Source organism: Trichoderma aggressivum (assembly GCF_033847375.1).
Source record: "Trichoderma aggressivum f. europaeum strain CBS 100526 chromosome Unknown scaffold_035, whole genome shotgun sequence".
NCBI classification, from domain to species: domain Eukaryota; kingdom Fungi; phylum Ascomycota; class Sordariomycetes; order Hypocreales; family Hypocreaceae; genus Trichoderma; species Trichoderma aggressivum.
Window position 1 is genome coordinate 251,931 of NW_026946401.1, and position 18,779 is coordinate 270,709.

Genomic DNA, 18,779 nt, shown 5'->3' on the forward strand with positions numbered 1-18,779 from the left:
CGGATTGATTGCAGCAGAACGAAGAGGGAAAGGAGGAACAAGAATAGAAACAGACAGCGCGAATGGAGAGAGAGAGAGAGAGAGAGAGAGAGGAAGGAAGAGAAACGGCTGCTCGGGTTTGCAGCGCCGCACGTACCGTCTTATTCTGGCCAATGCCTCTATTCGCAAAAAACAAGCGCGCGGGATTGTTTGATGCTGATTATCAATTTCCGGGCGACGGTCTCGCACAAATGACTAAGAGCCGGGCTAGCCAAAGCAAAGCGGTGGGGTCGGTCGCTCGGAGTGCGCAGGCTCGGGAATTCGCTGCTTGTGACGCACTTTTTGGCGCGGGAAAAGAGAAACTGGGGAATTGGAGTCGTAGAAGCCGAGAGAAGGGTTCAATGCAACGGACATGCAGCGGGTCTTTGCAGCGTCTCGCGCAGGCAATCTCTCTTTGCAGGAATTGACGTCTGCGGTGCATCTGCAGCAACACACGAACCGGTGATGGCTTTGGGGGTACTTGCTTGTGGGAGCATATGCTTGATCAGCCGAGGTACCATTGATGGATAGAATAATCCGCGACGGGCTTCCCCATTCACTGCTTGGTGTCAACATATTCTCTCTGCTCCATCCAAGCGATCCATCCATTCGATTCGGCCTCACTTTTACCCACAGACTCGCTCCATCTCTGTCTCTTTAACGCCATCTGTCCGTTTGTTACATGCCCGCGTAATCATGACTGTAAACAGAATATGGAGCAAGTCAGGATATATGCGCATACCGACTACAACTCGCTCTCTATCTTATCCGACCACTCCGAGCGCCGAATCCTCATTGTCAGCCAAAGACGTCATCCAGCTTTGACTGACTGATGGCTTTTCCCCAGCCAATCCAAGTCTTGATAGGCCTCAGCTTCACAAGCCACGCTGAGGTGGTCATTACTGAGTAACAAGTCAATTGTGTCCAAAGAGCGTCAATCATGTAATGGGACGATGAGAGAAGAGAGTTCCTTGTAGGTCATTGCCAGATTCATCATGGACTTTTTTATTGTATGTACTTGTATCATTCTAAAGCAACTTCTTCTATTGATCTAATGACATATCTAGACGTATAGAACCGAAAACAATGTTCACACAACTTAAGCAGCCTCAGTCTTGCCGGTGCCGTAAGCAATGTTGGTGACGCCCTTGCCAGAGTAAGCAACCTGGGCACCCAGGGTGTGAGGGCATGAGGGCTGGTTGCTCTTGTTGAGATCCAGAGAGCAGGTCTCGTCGTATCCCCACTTGCACAGAGGATCAGCAATGTTGACGAGCTGGTGGTTCTTGTTGACCCAGCTGTTGGGCTCGCTCAGGCAGCTGGCGACGTAGTTCATGCTGTTGGAGGCAGAGAGGGGGAGCTTGCCGCCGTGCATCAGATCGGCGCACTCGCTGGCATCGACAAACTCGTAGTTCATGGCGATGCCGCCGCCCATGTGGGGGTCCTGCTCGGCACCCTCGCCGAAGCCAAGGTAGTTCCAGGCATCGTATGAGATGTCGTAGGCGCCGCCGGACTGGTCAATCTTGAGGAGCTTGAGGCTGCGGTCGCCGTTGGTGACCTTGACGCAGATGTTGTCGCAGCCAACGCCCATGGGCCAGTAGGCAACGCGGTTGGTGTTGATCAGGCAGCCCGGGACACCGATGGAGGAGGAGTATTGCGCGTGGGGGGTGACGCTGGCGCTTCCACTGTTGCCGCGAGGGACGGCAACGGCCGAGACGGAAGCAGCAGAGGCAGCGAGGAGAGCAGCGATGGTGGTGAACATTTTCTCAAGGTTGGAAGTGGGAAGCAAGTTAAATGCTTTGTAGTAAAGAGGGAGTGTAATCAAGTGGTTGTCGAACCGAAAAGTTGTAGTAGTTGGATATGTGTGCAAAAGGAATGACACACAAGGGCTTCAATGTGAAGGAATGAATCGAAGCTGAAAGGGGTATTGAAATGATTGTTTGTGTTGTAGAATGAAGTCAAGAGTTGTGTCCTTGAGGGAGGGATCAACGGCCATATTTATATCCATCTCGACTCTATGGGACGACCCATTTTCCCCCGCAGCTTTCAGAGATTTTCATGCCCATCGAAGCTACGACTACGATTCCATACGGACCGACGGTACGCTTGAGAGCCGCGCGGGTTGCGGGTCGAGTTGGTTTGTTCCATCTCCATCACAGTGTCTGAATCGAGTCGTCCCGTTCTCTCGGAACATTCACGGTGACTCGGTGTGGCAACCGACAGCTTTAGTGCTTGTGGGCAACAGACTTCCATTATGGGTAAAAAGGGATCCATATTTTAAATGACGCACCTAAACTGAAGACAGTTTGGACTCAGGAACCCGAATCGACACACGTTCTGTCCCCCCAAATCTGACAGCGGCTGCCACCAGGGGGGGGAAGCAGGTACGCGGCCTAGCCTCGAGGGCTTCCACGTGGTTCCACCTTTATTGTTTCGGTCATCTGTGTTCAACTCTCGGTTTGAATGGTCGGCTACATGTGAATAGTGGCTCTTGATGGATTCTGTCAAAAGTCAAACGCCTGCTCTTGTTGTCCGAAGTCGGCTCGGGTGTAGACGCCTAAACGGGTGATAGCCATGGCTTCACCACGCAGAGAATAGGAGATAATAGTGGCCACGGTTACGAGACAAGCAAGTACAGCAAAGTGTCCAAGTCTTATTTGGAGATGCTATATAACATCTACACTAGACATCCCAGCAGCAACCAAGTCGAACCAAGATCGCGATGCAATTACTGCCCCGTCTGTAAGTGGTCGCGTGACTCGTCGACATCCTGCTTCCCATCCATCAACCTACGCAAAGTACCTCAGCTTCTGAAAAGGCATTACACTCGGGGAACTAAACCGAAACGGAATATGATGAGATTTTTCCAGGACGTTTGGTCAATGAACAATCTGAACCGGCTGGTCGCCGTCTAACGACAAAAGTGGGCGAGGCGTCGATGTAAAGCGCCACCACGCCGAGTAAGTTGCGCCACCATGCGACAGCCCAAAACAATTGGGAACAAAGGAACTTTTCAAGGCAACTTCCGAATGTCAAAAAGCAAGGGATAACGCCGCGTCACGTTTCTTGCGGCTTCGAGAAGAGGTGGATAAGCGGACTGGGCTTCGGAGGATCCATACAGTAGGTATTGTTATTACCATGTCCGTTGCCTCTCCCAAGGAGGCAATTGCGGTTCTCCGAACGCTTGAAAATTTCTATTCGCATTTTCCCACCTTGGATTTTAACTCCGAAAGTCAACAGCCTCCTCAGCATTGGACAGTATCCCAGCACGGTGCTTGGCAATGGCCCTTCCAGAAGAATTCTTATGAATCAATTGCTCGGAAACAACCAACATATCAAGAGTTTATGTGGACCCTGCTGGACAATCGAAGAAGTGTCCATCGGCTATTTCGCAAAAAGGCCCTAAAACTCTGGTGCCTCTTTTTAAAGAATTTTCGAAACGGTCCATGTTCAGAGATTTCACGCAACCGAGGGGGGACGGCAAATCACAGCTGAACTGAATCATCTCGACGTCTCAAGTGGACTGCGTTTTGTGGAGTCCATGCAAGCAATACCGGGCCAATACCCGGTCAAAACTGGGGTAAGTCCACTGCTTCTACTTGATCACGATCGTGGAGCCCGAAGAATGTCCAACTGCGCGATTAAGGGGGTTCTTTACCCGACAGCTAGGGGAAAGGGGGTCAGGTTGCATTCGGGCACCGACTACACGCCCTCCTTAGTCATCGGTCGAAGAAATTTCTCCTGCTGTTGCGAAATCTTGACGATCCATCTTCTCGATGCTTAGTGTGCTCTTGGAAGTGGGTTGCTACCGTAGTTCGCAATCACCGACGTGGCAATTATCTGAGAACAGTGCCCGTCTATTGATCCTAAAGGGACTTGAGCTTCTCTTGTAGTTGAATTATTCAAATGATGTCGAAATTAGTGCCTTTGGGAGGCACGGGGTTCTGTGTCGATGATCTCGGCTAGTCCGACAGATTGCCTTACCCCCCAGTACCGGTATTGCCTTGTCTTGGATCTAAACTGGTGTTGGATCTAACAATCGATCTCAGATCTCGTGGCCGATTTCAATATGAACAGGGAGGTCCATGCTTTCCAAAGCTAGCATCGCATCTACTCCCTACCCCAGGAAGCTATCTAACGATCGCCTGGACATTGCTCGGTCCGTTTCGAACTGCTGCCATCTACAACTAGTCGCAGATCTTAGGCCTCGTCAACATCTTTCCGTGAATTGCCCTTGTTGCGATCTCGGGGCTCCACGGGTGCAGTATGAGCCGCAGTCATAACCTCCAAGGCGTCTGATCCCCAGCAAGATGTGAACTCGGCAACTATCTCATGTCGTAATACGGTTATGGTTTATTATACCTATAATCGAACCTGGTCACTGGGATAAAAAAGAATCTGTATTAAAGGGTGAAAGGGGGCCCTAACTAGTTGAGCGGTCCCGAAAATGCGAAACCAACCATAGTAGCGCTCGATCTTCCCATCACCAACCCACTTTCTTGTGTTTCTAGCAAAGATCGGACCGTCCCTGAAACGGTCTTGGCAGAAACAGAGGCGTGTGGTTACGAAAAACATCCTATACCACTGGAACTACACCGTCTCTTTACCTGGCACTATTCTACGTCTCGACAGACACTTCATCATTCTTCAGGATCAATTGGCCTTCCAGTCTTTGCCTCCTCCAGAAATTCGTCACACCGATTAATTGTTCATCCATAAGGAACCACCACCTCCTGGCAAACGCCTCAGTAACCTCCCACCCCGTACCGTCCCACGCCGCGTTACCCCAAACCCGGAAAGCACCGTCAACCAAATCTTGCGACAGTTTAATCAGGTCAATGACGTCAAGGGAGCGAATAAGTCGGTTGCGAACTCCGGGGAATGGTATGATGTCTATTACCGGAGGGTGAGGAATAGTTTTCTGTAACAACGTAGGTTCAAGCGATGCAGGCGCTTTGGAGTCGGTTATGTGAAAAGTCCGAGGGTGCGTTGAGGCGCAAGAAATTTGAAGAAGAGTTGCGTTCGCTGTACAAGCAGAAATAATGTTGTTTGATGTTAGGAAAATACACTCTTCGTTCAAGTTAGGGAGTAGGGTTTCCGGATGAGGCACTGAATGACGCGATGCTGTGACTAAGACTTCTGTTGGCCGAGGCGGAGTGGGTATGTCTTTGTCAGTACCGGCCTCTGTTGTTGCTGCCGGAGGATATGCGGCGTTATCGCCGTCTGGTGATGATAAAAGCGATTCGGTATTCAAGTCGTCGACCAGCGACGGCACGCTACTAGACGAAGTTGCTGTATGGGGTGAAGAAGATTCGGCTGTAACATCCTCCACGGATCTTACAGAGCTAGTTCTGGGCGGTGAACGCTTGGCCTTCAGCTGGGCTCCTTGTGAAAAATTATCGAGGTCAATCTTCCGGTTCATCATCTATTTCCTGCATGATAGTAGCTTATCAGTTGTGAAACACTCACTTCTGGCTCTTTGTGAGAGTCGATTCTGGATTCTCTTTCGGTCTTCACCATTGGTCACTTTAGACCAGTCATCCTGTGGCCCCAGCAAAAAAGGTCTCCAAGTGTCTCGCATTGTTGGCAAGCTAAGCTCTTTTCTGGCTCCCTTTTTTTTGTTCTCGCAGGATACCCTAATTTGGAAATGCGGTATGAGTCGGAAGCAAAGCCCAATTGCCGGATCGAGGAAAACCAGTCAACTTGTTGCAGCAGCCTCTATGGGAGCTTTCTGACAGCGAGATTCTGACGGCTGTATGAAGAAATAGCGGGGCCTCTGACAGTGTATTCGTACTTGTAGTTGTTCGGTTACTAATCCACCAACTTGTCTATTTCCGAGTCAGGACTACCGACAGAGTCGGCTTCCCATGAGTCTCTGGTGAGAAAGTGAGGATGAAAGCCGAGACCCGCTGCCGCCGGTTCCGGTCCAATGATACAAAAGCAAGAATTTCGGCCATGTTGGCTGTACTCGTAGTTACAATAGCAAGGCATAACGTTTTAAACCTTGAATTAAAGTTACAGTATTGATTATATAGCAATGCGCCATCTTTGTTAACAGCGAGCTGTTGTGTCATCTCTGTGTCTTTGTTAATTCAAACTCCGCGTGAGTTGTCTTTTTATCCTGACTAAGGCGGAAATAGAACACTCGCAATATGTCTCTAACTCCGTTTTCTGTATGACAATGACGGACCCAATAAGCAGAGTTCTTAGTGCAATGCCATACTGTAGTGGATTACTACCGTAGGTTTGTAGACGCCCTTCGACTTGCGCCACTAAAGAAATCATGTATTTCAAGTATTGGATGTTCATTTTGCGTGCTTGGAGTTCTCGAGCATAACCACATTACGGATAATTCATGACGGCACAAAGGGACACAAAATTCTCTTTTTTTGAGAAACAGCAAGTTAAATAAATCACAAAGTAGCACTATTGACGCTCTATGTATCCATATATCATGTCTGGACAATCATTGCTAGCATCTGATGAGTGGTCAGAACCACTCAAAGCAACAGTTTGCCACCTTCAACCACAACCAATTCGTCTCCTACAGAAAACTGCACCGACGTGACATCTGCAAACTCCGCTACATCGGGATTCAAAGTCTCACTGTGAGCAGGATCGGCAAAGAATGCAGCCAGGTCTTTGGCAGTTGGGAATATGAGAGTGGTGATGCCATCAATCTCAGCAATGGGAAAGTGCGGTGCGAGCTGGGGACCGAGCTCTTCCTTAAACTTGGTTGCCAAAGTGTCCGCCAGGTGATGCTTTATTGATTTCCTAAAGTCAACCAACACAATTTCTCTTACATGGCCTAACGGCCATCTCATCCTCGATCATGCATACCTGTAGGTAGGAGATGCCGTTATGCTTCAACACAACTGGCCCGGCCAATTTTCCGTGAAGACCAAATCGACGAGAGAATTCTTCCTTCGTCAAGCCTTCCTTTCTTCTTGCCGAAACGGTAGCTCTCCATACACCACCAAGGGGGATAGAAGCACTCTTGTTGTCGCTCATGTTGGTGGATGAATATATAAATTGTAGAGGAGAATTGAGTTGTTGAATTGCAAAGGGTGTTGGTCTTGAGTTTTTTATAATTATTCAAGGAGAGATCTCCAAGTATTATATAGATTTTGGATATGGCATGATTCGACGTTGTAGATTCAGCCCCACGCGCCCCGGTGTCAGAAGTCAGAAACGAGACCGCTCGCAGTCAGATTCATACACGTACGTCAGAAACATTAAAGTACAGCGAAATGCGTGTATGAATGAGATAACTTGTCGCCCGTCAGAAAAATAAGGCAAGTAGAGGATGCACCTTTTTATTTAAAGGGGAATGAAATAGCAGCCTTATGTAGAAAGCTCTTGCAGACTCCCTCATTGTCGCAGCAACTAAATCTGTCTACAACTTCAGCTGACGCAAAATGGCACAAAACACATTTAAGCAATGGATTCTGAGCGATGCCAATGGCCTTGAGTCGCTTCACTTATCTTCCGCCACTATACCGTCAACAATTGGCGACTACGACGTACTTGTCAACCTTCACTTTGCGTCTCTCAACTATCGAGACATCTTAATCGCACAAGTCAGTGCCTGCCTTCTCGCTTCTCTCAACAACATCCATCTCACCCTTGTATTACGGATGCTCATATACTCTCATAGGGCAAAAATCCCTTTCCGCTGAAAAAGGACGTCGTTCCTGTATCAGACGGAGCGGGTGTCGTTGTATCAGTAGGCCCCAAGGTGACAGCATTCCGCGCCGGTGATAGAGTTGCGCCGACCTTCATGCGGGACTATATCGCCGGACCAATAACTCCAGCGGCCGTCCTATCTTCTCTTGGAGCAGTTGTGGACGGAACTCTTAGGGAGTACGGCGTGTATCCTGAGCACGGCCTTGTTCGTATTGCAGATAGCCTCAGCTTGCTGGAGGCCAGTTCACTTCCGTGTGCTGGCGTTACGGCATGGACCTCGCTCTACGGGGATCATTATTTGCAACCAGGCGACGTTGTGCTTACTCAAGGGACCAGCGGAGTTAGCTTATTTGCCCTGCAGGTAAAGCTGTTCTTTAAAGAGTCTGGCGACTTCTGCTGATTTCGTTTCCAGTTTGCAGTCGCCGCTGGTGCCACTGTCATTGCTACGACTTCCTCGACCGAAAAAATCCAACTTTTAAAGGGTTTGGGGGCTACGCATGTGCTTAATTACACCGAGGACAAGAGCTGGGGTGAGACGGCCAAGAGTCTGACAAGGGATGGGGCAGGCGTCGATATCGTAGTCGAGGTAAGCAGTGCCGTCCACCAACCTGGTCACGATGCCGGGCTCTCATGCAGTTGAAACTATTTTAGGTAGGGGGCGCGTCGTCTGTGCGCCAAAGCCTCAAGGCCGTCCGCATGGGAGGCATCATCTCCCTCGTTGGCCATCTCGACTCGTCTGAGCCGCTGGATCCGCCGTTCAATCCAGTCGAGGTGCTTGCCAGCCAAGCTACCATTCGAGCCATTGGAGCCGGCAACCGCCAAGATTTCGTAGCTCTCATGAGGGCAATCGATGCCAACCACATCAAACCGGTTATTGACGAGAAGGTCTTCAAAATGGACGAAGCCCGCGTGGCGTATCAGCATATGGTAGGTGGAACATGTCCCGTTTTGTGCAGCTAGGTACTCTCCTGACGTTGATTACAACTAGTTGAACCGAAAACACCTGGGCAAGGTTGTCATCGACTTAAGGGGCTCTCAAAAACTAACCGATTGAAGGAAGTCGGCATCTAATAGTCTATACCTTTTCGACACAAGTTGTGTCTGGGTTTACTAGAACTCAAGCATATAATAGCAGCGGGTAGGGTCTGAGACATTCCCAACGATCCGCGGAATCGTAAAATACTAGTGGGCAGCTAGCAATAGATGTAATTCGGCAACTCAGCTTGAGAGAAATTTTGAATAAAATTGCCCTGTCTCTCACGGTGCCCCGCTGATCCTTGGTCAAATCAAGCATTTCACCGCAGCAAGTCGATCCTCTCATCTTGCATTGCTTTGCTCTACTCGTATTGGCTCACCGAGCTGATGCACGATCTGGTTACGCGTACTCCACCTTGTTGGCCGAGAAGTTGCCTGGTTGCATATTCGGACCACGAAGTGCGGTTCGGAATTCGAGGCGACGTTTAGGTAAATCGTATCGCAGAAAAAAAAACCCCCCATCGGCATAAAATCTGGCAAACTAATAATCAGCGCTGCCGCGGAAGAAACGGAGGAGGTGACTTGCACCTCGGTTTGGCTGAAAGCTCAAGCTGCAACTACCGCAAGCAGCCTCATCAATGTCCGCAAAAGGGCACAACCAACAAAAGCCAAGGCGGCACCAATACAGCCTAGCAGCACAGAATAAGGCTTAACACATGAAGCGGGCACCAATTACTTTCGACGCCAAAGTGTATTTCGGCTAGCATGATGTTTGGCTGACGTAGAAGTCTCAATGCTCCTCGCAGACCGTCACCCGAGGGAGGGAGTCGGTCGCCCAGCCAAAGTATGAATATGGCAGCCGGCAAGCATCTTGCCCGAGCGGCGATGCCGAGATGCTGGTAGCTATGTGCGTGCTACTGCAGCAGTGTGGGACAAGATCGGCCGTTAAGCGCCGAAGACAGCACGATATCCGATTGGCAGTGTGTCTTTTTCGCTGTCTTACGAGTTACGACGTTTACCAAAGAGGGATTACGCACATGCACGTGAGGGTTCTTAGTACGGAGAAGCCTCGTATATTCCGCTCCGAGCTTACGCTTGAGCTGTTGTATGCTGTACTTTTGCGTCCAATTCTGCGAGGGGGGGGAGGAGGAGGACACGCCTCTTCGACCCAAGATGAGCTTGGCAAGATCGTTGAAGACAAGCCATGCCAGCCACCCCCAGCAATTGATGCAGCCAATGATTGGCAGACGCCGGAGCATCAGCGAATAAAGGGTGGGATTTCATTGGAATGGGATCGGCCAACCTGTCGGCAATTTCTCAAGGGCTGAAGGGGGGTCTCTTTGGGGTCTCTCCGCTAACTGGGCTGGGCTGGCTTGTCATATTTCACCGCTTCAGCTTTTCGTTCCCAGCAATTGTTCTGGGATGGGACACTGGGCAAGGGTTTCCCGTACAGGGTAGTAGAAGGATTCACGTCTCTCCAGGTGCCAGGTTGTAATATTAATGGCATCTTGGCGCCACACGCCGTGGGGGAACTGAGATCCGAGAGCCTTAGACGAGATTGCGACCGCGAGATTCTGCCCGAGAATTTAGAAAAAGAAGAGCTGACCGCAAAAAAAAGATTCGCCTTTGCACAAAGTTATTCAGATCCGGCTCCCCACGCTGGCGACGGTCCGTTTGCGCAATGACAATCGGCTCTTCATCTGATTATCAGCTTGAGCTCTCCTCGTCCTAGTCCAGTGGCCAGAATGACCGAGCATGGATGCTAAAGGCCCTCTTCCAAGGCCGCGGCACAGCTTCGCTGGACTCGTACTCGATCCGCTTTCGAGACCGACAAGAGGAGGATAATCTTTATATCAGAACACCAGTCATCATCGCCACACGTCCATCATACATTGCTCCAAAGACTCCGCGCAAAAGCCCTTTGGTATCGCCATCGCCACCATCTTCACGTACACAAAAGAAAAAAGGAAAGGAAAGAAGAAGGAGAAGGAGAAGAAACGTCCACAGCCTCGTTTGGGCGAGCGGTCTACTACGATTGAGCTTGCAGATGTATTCAGCAGTTGAACCGATCAAATCATGGCCGACCTTACGGAGGAGCAGATCAACGCCCTCATCGTCATTGAGCGCACTTGCTCAACGATATCCCTGGTGGCATGCGCGTTTACGATTCTCACGTTTTGTTGCTCAAAGTACTTCAGCAAAGCGATTAACCGCCTCATCTTTTATGCGTCGTTTGGCAACGTCTTGACCAATATTGGCACCATGATATCTCGATCGTTTATAGACGAGCCGGACTCGGCTGGGTGCCAGGCGCAGGCATTTTTGATCCAAACGTAAGTTGTCCGGAGCTCTATTCCAGCCATCGCGAGCCGCGAGCACACCTGGACTAACATTCAATCACAGCTTCCTACCGGCTGATGTACTTTGGACGTTGTCCATGGCAATCAATGTCTACCTCACTTTTTACCACAAGTACGAAGCCAGAGATTTGCGCAGGATAGAGCCCATCTACTTACTACTCTGCTATGGCATTCCATTCATACCGGGATTCACATTTCTTTTCGTAAAAGATCGCGGAGGGGATCGGATTTACGGACCCGCCGTCTCATGGTGCTGGATATCGCGTGAATGGGATGTTCTCAGGGTGGCGGCTTTCTACGCCCCGATGTGGTAGGTGACGCCTTGAAAATGGATTTGCGACAAGTAAACGAGACAGCAACGTTTTATTAATCATGCCAAAGGTTTTGCATCCTCTTCACTTTCGCCATCTATATTCGAGCTGGCCGTACCATCTTTCAAGTGCGGAAGCAGGTCTACGTCTTCCAGTCGTCCGATCTCGATCCCATTTCAATGGACGAAGTCATGACATCCTTCCCTTCGACTGATCCGACCCTTACCATGGAGGCCGTTCACGACCCTGATCCGACAAAGCTTGAACATAATCTCGGCCTCCAGCAACCCAGCTATACTGCTGGTTCAAGCTCAGAAACCGCAACGAGGCCTCATTCAGTCCATCTCGCAACCAATAAATCCACTCAGTCGAACCAATCTGATGGACCACATGCAACTCACTACGATTACGCCACGCCTCCTCACAGAGGATCAAACCCACCGCTGCCCCGGAATCCTCCCTCACATTCAGCAACATCACGAGCTCTCCGCATCATTCGCCGACGAAATCACGAGCGAGATAATGCCGCTTGGTCGTACACCAAGTGCGCTCTCCTTTTCTTTACCGCCATGCTTATTACATGGATACCGTCTAGCGCCAACCGTCTATACTCTCTCACCCACCACAACTCCATTTCCGTTCCACTGGAATTCATGAGCGTCTTCGTGCTTCCGCTGCAAGGGTTCTGGAATTGTGTCGTCTACGTCGTCATCTCCTGGACGGCTACCAAGAACCTATTCCACGACATGTGGCTAGCGGGACGAGCGGTTGCCATCGATCGCATGGACCGTATTCGTGGACGGACGCATAATGAAGAAACGCGCGAAAGTTGATACAGAACTTCTTACGGTTCTTAATAATAATACCATTGATTGGGGGAGCGGAGTCCAGGCTTATTGTTTTCCATTACTACATTGACACACAAAGCCGAATATGTTCCCTTCTACATTTTCTAGTAGAAATGTACATAGTCTACTAAGGGGAGAGACAAGGGTTTATACCGGGGGGAGGGGGGCTTGCAATCAGTTAGGTACTGCGGCGTATCGGTAACCATAGAGGCACACATGCTATGGAGAATATACCCATGATTCATTGAGTACTGGATCCTTTTCGACATGATCCGTAGACTTTAACAAGCATGTGAGGGGATTGTTCATATTTTGAGAGGAGCTCCAGGTTAAGTAACAGAGATGTTCAGTTACCAAGGTTGGAAATAGACTCCTTGTCTGCCAACTCAATCACAAGAAGTTCCGCTACTTGCAACACGATGGAAGAACGTGTCAACTACTACAAAGGAGGCGCATCAGTTATGGGGTACAGCATGAGTATTGGTATAGCCATGGAGTGGTGATTCATTCTTACACGTAGCCTGGGGAAGAGAAGAAAATCCACCAACCCGGAGATATCACGAGCGCAAAGCAATTCTCCATCAGAGCAACCCTTGCTAGCCCAAATAAAATGTAGCCGCAACGCTAAAGACAATTAGCGCCGAAAGCTAATGGTAGAAAATGCTGGGGAGGAGTCGGAAATCAAGCATCTCGCTCCCGACTTCCGCCTCGGTCCAGACCCCAAGGTGCTGATGGCTGAACAGTGCGAGACTCTTACTGTCGAATATCCTTTATAATGCTACGGTAGCTTCTTTGCTTCATAAACCAACATTGAAGATGAAAACGTGATGCATATAATAGGGGCCGCGAATTGGTTACCGTCGCCTTCTAGCCGCGGTGCTTACTTACATGCCCGTTTACTCGTATACTCCATCTATACTCCATCCTGGACAATTCCATTACGCCATTTCTTTTGTCCATTTTGTGATCGCATGTGTCATGCTCATCTCCACTTCTCCGCTACCCCAGATCTCCATTTATTTTGCCTTGAAACTCTTCACTCACCCACCTTCATATGCATAATCACCCCCCGGAGGAAGATACAATGTCAACAGGATGTGTCGTCTGCCGTTCGCGAAAGGGAAGCTGACCAAACCCTATTCGAATTGCTTTTGCCGTATTCGGCCAATTCAATTGCAGGTAGCAATGAGCTGAGCACATGTACTTACATCCCCTGCAGGTTCGGTGCGACCGCAAAACACCAACATGCCACAACTGCGATCGCCTTGGGGTAAACTGTCCCGGTTATAGTGACACGGCGGCGACCTTATCGCACAAGGACGGCTCCCGGCAGCGGATCCAAGACTCGGTGGACACCATCTACCGAGTGTCCGGAGTTGAGAAGCGCAAGGTCGGATCTTGTGACGAGTGTCGCCGGACAAAGAGTCGCTGCTCTCGCACGCGGCCGACTTGCAAGCGATGCGTGAGGAAAGGTTTTGCGTGCAAATACAATGCCAAATACGACGCTGCCGCCAGCCAATCGCCTTCATCATCGATGCCAGTAGAAGACCAAATGTTGACTACCTCCAATCGCAGCGGCAGCGTTTCTACCCCTGGGAGCCAAGCCAACTTAATGGCCGGATCCCTATCAGCGCAAATATCACCTACTGTTCGATGGTATGTATAACCAGAGTCAAAAGTAGACGTAGGAAAGGAGGAGCAGAGTAGTATGGGACTTCCGGACCGACAAAAGCTTACCATCTTATGCCGTCTCGTTGTAGGCTCTTTGCGGACGACCTACCACAAGATAGGTTTCATCTACAGTCGCTAGCCGATAAGTTCTTTGATCGGATATCTACTCTCCGCTGTTTGGGATTCATCCACAAACCAACCTTTTATCAAGCGTTGGACAGAGGCACACTGAGCGAGGATTTTGGAGAGGCTGTCATCTACATAGTTGCTGCTCTTGGAGCAAGGTAGGAACAGCGCCCGGTGCATTGATGTGGACTCTTGTTGCTGACAATTGCAATAGAATGTATCTCTTGGACATCCCTACAGAGTTTAACAATCCATTTCGCGGCATTCCTGGAGCGGCTTGGGCTGAACGAGCTAGGGATCTTGCTATGAGAGAGATAGCAAACCCTTCCCTCTCGACAATGATGGTTTGTGATGGCAGTACCTGGCTTTTGCCGTCCTTGGCTGCCCTTCTCTAATCTTGAATCATAGGCAATGGTTCTCATATGTGAACATTCCATCTCTATGGACCAGCATGCTCTGGCCTTTGTCGTCTTTGGATGTTGTGTGCGCATCATGAGGTTACTCAGCCTCGACTCTCCGAAAAAGGTGCCAGCTTCACCAGGGCTTGCCCAGATGACTCAATTGGAGGCTGAAAGGCGACTTTTATGGTCTTGCTATATCCTTGATAGCTTTCTGGGTGGTGGAGTAGACGGGAACCTGTACTGGAAAGACGATTTCCCATGCGTACCGCTACCTTGCTCGGATGCGAATTTTGTTGCTCAGGAACAGTATCTCGACTTTAATGCACCAAAGTTGAGCACGTTTGAGCTTTTCCCGGATCGAAGTTACCTCAATCTCCGCTCTCATACGATATATCTCGTGCAGCTTCGGACTCGGGTATTAAGGTCTGTTCTGAAGACAGCTTGATTGTCTCCTGGCGATTACTGACCATGTCTATAGACTGATCAGAAATAACAGCCAGGAGGGCAACATATGGGATCCTGGATCTGCACTTCTCGACATTATTCAGCGGCTAGAAATATGGTATGCTGGCTTGCCCGAGCAACTGGTTATATCCGACCTCAACGCATACGTTCACAAAGAACTCAGCATCATCAGCGCTGTCTTCATGCTTCATTTCCTCTACCACTCAATTGTGTGCGACCTCCTTCGAGTCTCACTCCCAGGATACGTTTTCCCACTATCAGTTGCTTTCCATTCCGCTCCTCTCGAATTTCGCAGGCAGTGCCAAGAACGGTGTCGGTTTCACGCAGACGAAGTATCACGACTTGTGCGCGTTGGGTTCGGCTATGGTATCCGCGTTTTCGACGATCTACACAGCCTCATGGCTACATTCGAATCAACCAAGATTCAAATCATTCACACTGCCACTGCTACGTCTAATGCAATCGATGTACGAGAGCGGACTAGTTACAATATCCAGCTGAATATGCGGGCGCTGGACGTTCTTCACGTTCAGAAAGACAAGCCGAATCCCTACGTTAGTCTATATTCCCATTGAGAGTCTGAAAATACCATTAAATCTGACTATTACAATAGCACAAGGCCTTATTACCACTGCTGGAAAAATTCGACTTCAACAACGTAGTGGCCGAGTGGCAAGCTTACCCAAGCCCAGTGTTTGTCACCCCTCCCCAGACCCTGACAGGGCTATCTAACCATTCCCTTTTCCTTCTCTTTAGATCGATGGACTCAGAACAGGCCGAAGTTACAGGCCCAGAAGATACTGGTTTCTTAAGCAGCCTGGCCCCGTTCCGCCTTGCCAAAGAAGAAATTCGAGCTCAAACAAAGCAACGAAGGGGATCATCACCAACCGCAAACGACCCCGTCTCACCTACAACAGTCCGCCCACCGCCCATCATCTCAATGCCTCAAAAGGGGGCGCTCGGTGGCGTCGGTGGCGGCATTGGAAACGGCGGTGTCTTGGAAAACACGGACTTTTCTCTAGACCGTATTCAGCTAGCATCTGCAACACCTGCTGGAGTCAACGACCAGGATGTTGCGGCTCAGATCCAGGGAGGAGTACCAAAAGAGGTGGTGGACTTCTCAGATCTTTCAGAGGATTACATCCGGATGGCAGGTGAGATGGCCAACTACATATCATGGGACATATCGGAGCCGCCATCATGGTTAGATTTCGACATTAGTTCGAGTAATATATGACAGCATCGTCCGCCCAGATTTTGGAGGACGACGAGAAACCAATTTTCATCGCTTACAGAAGGAGTATAATGTGAAGGACTGGATACTAGCACGCCAAGAAACAGTGGCTGGCCCCTGCTATGGAGAGCAATTGCCCCGTATTACTTATTTTTATTTGTTCTATATCATTATTTTTATTTCTTTCTTTTATTAGAGGAGGTTGCCCAAGCGTATCTCGTTTATGCAGTTGGGACCACTTCTGCCAGCTCCTTTGGCGTTATTCCTGGCCGCCCTATATACTTGATCCAAGCATATGGATCTTCCATCTCGTCCTTGAGCGTGGTTTGCTGTGCTCCCTGGACGGCTTTCGGGTATTCGCCAGCAAGGCCAACGACGCCAACATCCTTTCTATATTCTTCCCACAAAACCAGCATCTCTTTGAGCCTCTCTGGCTCCTCCTTGCTCAGATCATTTGTCTCACCAGGGTCAGCATCAAGGTTGAACAACTCCCACCGCTGAGGACCCTTGGGTGCGGGCACAAACGTAATCTTCCAGTTGCCGCGGCGCAGGGCTCCGGATCCCGCAATCTCGAACCCGGCAACATAGTCAGCCTCATGGATAGGCGACTTTCGGCTCCAGCCACTGATTGATTCGAGATAGCTTCTCCAGCTCTGGCCACGGAGAGACGCAACCTTGCGGCCATTGTACTCTGTGCCCGGGTGTTTCAGCCCTGCGAGGTCCAGAACCGTGGGCACGATATCCATGACGGTGCAGAAGGCGTCAGTGATCACACCACTGCCATCGCTGCCGCGGTGGTTGTTAATGCCTGAATGAGGCTTTACTACCAGGGGCACCCTGCAGCCTCCCTCGGTAGAGAACATCTTGTACAGCCTTGATGGTGCGGTTGCGGCTTGAGCCCAAAGAGGGCCGTACCAGACAAACGAGTCTCCCCTGCCAATGTTGTCCAGACTGTTGTTGTAGTACTTATTCACATGCGCCATGATGCTGTCGCCAACCAAGGGGCTCGCCTCATAACTCGCCCCCTCAGCACCATTGTCGCTCATGAACAGGATGAAAGTGTTGTCGAATTCGCCCGCCTTTCGCAAATAATCAAGAACACGACCAATGTTCCAGTCCATGCGATCCACCATCCCCGCGTACACCTCCATGGCCCTTGCAGAGGCGGCACGTGTCTCCTCATTGAGAGATTCCCAGTTCTTGACTTCAGCCCCTGTCGTTACAACGGGGTGGGCCACTGCATCTTGACTGACGAGCCCGAGAGACTTGAGTCGCTCCAGGCGCTTCTGGCGCAGTGCCTCCGGCCCGTCTGCATATTGACCCTTGTACTTGTCACACACTTCTTTGGGTGCTTGTAGCGGCCAGTGTGGCGCGGAGAAGGGGAGGTAGGCGAAGAAGGGCTGCTGACGCTCCTCATCGGTACGGTTTTCCAGGTAAGAAATCATCCGACTCGCATAGCCGTCTGACGAATACCAGTCCTCGCCGAGTTCTTTCTCGTTTAGATAGCTGTCGTCCTCTGCATGCAGGGCTCGAGTTGCGGTTTCGAAGAATCGCCCGGGCTCTGAGGTGGGATCCTGGTATTCAGGCTCATACGCTATTATTGATTTGTCTTGTTAGTAACGCAACTGGAAGTGGCTGCAGATGGGATAAGACGCCGGGATCCGACTGGCCAGCATACGAGCACATACCGTAATGATTCGCACACCCCGGCAGCAGTGCCAGGCTCTTCTTGAAGCCGCGCTTGATGGGCAGATGCTGCTTTTGTAGGCCCAAATGCCATTTGCCACTCATGATCGTAAAGTACCCTCCATCAGATAAGAGCTCTGGAAGAGCAACTACCCTTTCATGTAGATAACCTTCATGGCCTGGTTGGCCCTGGTGAGCTGGTGAACTGCGCACAAACTCGTGTAACTGTCCAAGTCCAGCAATGTGATGGTCCGTCCCCGTCATAAGCATGGAACGAGTAGGACTGCAAGCTGCGGCAACGTGGAACTGTGTGAAGCGCAGAGACCCTTGCTGGGAGGCCAGCGAATCGATGTGAGGGGTTGTTATCTCGGAGCCATAGCAGCCAAGGTCACTGAAGCCAAGGTCATCAGCAACAATGACGAGGAAATTGGGCCGAGTATCCTTTTGGCTGCCCATTGCTTGCTTGATATTTTGGCGGTGGTGCAAGAGGCGGATTTCGAGTTGAGAGGACAGAAGGAGCAGAATAGCAGAAGGCAGGAAACGCGATAATCATGAGATCAAGTTCAATATATGGAGCATGTCATTTTTTTTTTATCTTGCATAAGGTATGGATGGATCCATACCAAGTACCTGAACCATTGCTACATGACTAGAGATAGCAACTAATGTCGGCATCCGTCCTGGTCAGAAACTGTGCATGACCACATGGAAGTCGGGTGGCTTTGGCGGAACCGAGCTCCCCCAGCTTTCAGCTTCTCGCCTATGAACATACTTTGTGTTCCCGAGACCTGTGATACGGGGAATCTCCATAGTAGAGTTGTCTAAAAGCATGAGATCGTGGGGCCATAAGCCAGTCTAGTTCCAGCCAGGCTCTCCGCATGAGTTCTCGATGCGGAGAGGCGAGAGCGTTCTGACTCGCGGCCCTCGCTGGTGCCCGGCTTTCGCCCCGGACTTCGGCCTCCTAGTTAACGGCCTTCGGTCGCTACTCCCAGCATTTGCTG

At 50.2% G+C, this 18,779-nt stretch overlaps 7 protein-coding genes across 7 annotated transcripts; 3 read left to right on the forward strand and 4 right to left on the reverse strand.

Moving 5' to 3' along the window:
- Positions 1 to 1,117: 1,117 nt before the first annotated feature.
- On the reverse strand, positions 1,118 to 1,777 carry Triagg1_7740 (uncharacterized protein; the record flags this gene model as incomplete). Its single annotated transcript, XM_062902509.1, has 1 exon — positions 1,118 to 1,777. One exon carries the CDS (start codon positions 1,775 to 1,777, stop codon positions 1,118 to 1,120), a length of 660 nt encoding a protein of 219 aa, XP_062753326.1.
- A 2,856-nt stretch (positions 1,778 to 4,633) lies between these two features.
- On the reverse strand, positions 4,634 to 5,535 carry Triagg1_7741 (uncharacterized protein; the record flags this gene model as incomplete). Its single annotated transcript, XM_062902510.1, has 2 exons — positions 4,634 to 5,440; positions 5,485 to 5,535. The coding sequence occupies 2 exons, from the start codon at positions 5,533 to 5,535 to the stop codon at positions 4,634 to 4,636; spliced, it is 858 nt and encodes a 285-aa protein (XP_062753327.1).
- Positions 5,536 to 6,515: 980 nt separating this feature from the next.
- Positions 6,516 to 7,026, reverse strand: Triagg1_7742 (uncharacterized protein; the record flags this gene model as incomplete). The annotated part of the gene is made up of 2 exons (XM_062902511.1): positions 6,516 to 6,776; positions 6,856 to 7,026. The coding sequence occupies 2 exons, from the start codon at positions 7,024 to 7,026 to the stop codon at positions 6,516 to 6,518; spliced, it is 432 nt and encodes a 143-aa protein (XP_062753328.1).
- Positions 7,027 to 7,433: 407 nt separating this feature from the next.
- On the forward strand, positions 7,434 to 8,755 carry Triagg1_7743 (uncharacterized protein; the record flags this gene model as incomplete). Its single annotated transcript, XM_062902512.1, has 5 exons — positions 7,434 to 7,595; positions 7,673 to 8,062; positions 8,114 to 8,287; positions 8,353 to 8,628; positions 8,690 to 8,755. 5 exons carry the CDS (start codon positions 7,434 to 7,436, stop codon positions 8,753 to 8,755), a joined length of 1,068 nt encoding a protein of 355 aa, XP_062753329.1.
- Positions 8,756 to 10,752: 1,997 nt separating this feature from the next.
- Triagg1_7744 (uncharacterized protein) lies at positions 10,753 to 12,180 on the forward strand (the record flags this gene model as incomplete). The annotated part of the gene is made up of 3 exons (XM_062902513.1): positions 10,753 to 11,009; positions 11,080 to 11,346; positions 11,418 to 12,180. 3 exons carry the CDS (start codon positions 10,753 to 10,755, stop codon positions 12,178 to 12,180), a joined length of 1,287 nt encoding a protein of 428 aa, XP_062753330.1.
- Positions 12,181 to 13,393: 1,213 nt separating this feature from the next.
- Positions 13,394 to 16,095, forward strand: Triagg1_7745 (transcriptional regulator family: Fungal Specific TF; the record flags this gene model as incomplete). The annotated part of the gene is made up of 7 exons (XM_062902514.1): positions 13,394 to 13,419; positions 13,486 to 13,851; positions 13,956 to 14,150; positions 14,207 to 14,336; positions 14,401 to 14,816; positions 14,872 to 15,412; positions 15,472 to 16,095. The coding sequence occupies 7 exons, from the start codon at positions 13,394 to 13,396 to the stop codon at positions 16,093 to 16,095; spliced, it is 2,298 nt and encodes a 765-aa protein (XP_062753331.1).
- Positions 16,096 to 16,313: 218 nt separating this feature from the next.
- Positions 16,314 to 18,234, reverse strand: Triagg1_7746 (uncharacterized protein; the record flags this gene model as incomplete). The annotated part of the gene is made up of 2 exons (XM_062902515.1): positions 16,314 to 17,686; positions 17,781 to 18,234. The coding sequence occupies 2 exons, from the start codon at positions 18,232 to 18,234 to the stop codon at positions 16,314 to 16,316; spliced, it is 1,827 nt and encodes a 608-aa protein (XP_062753332.1).
- Positions 18,235 to 18,779: the final 545 nt, after the last annotated feature.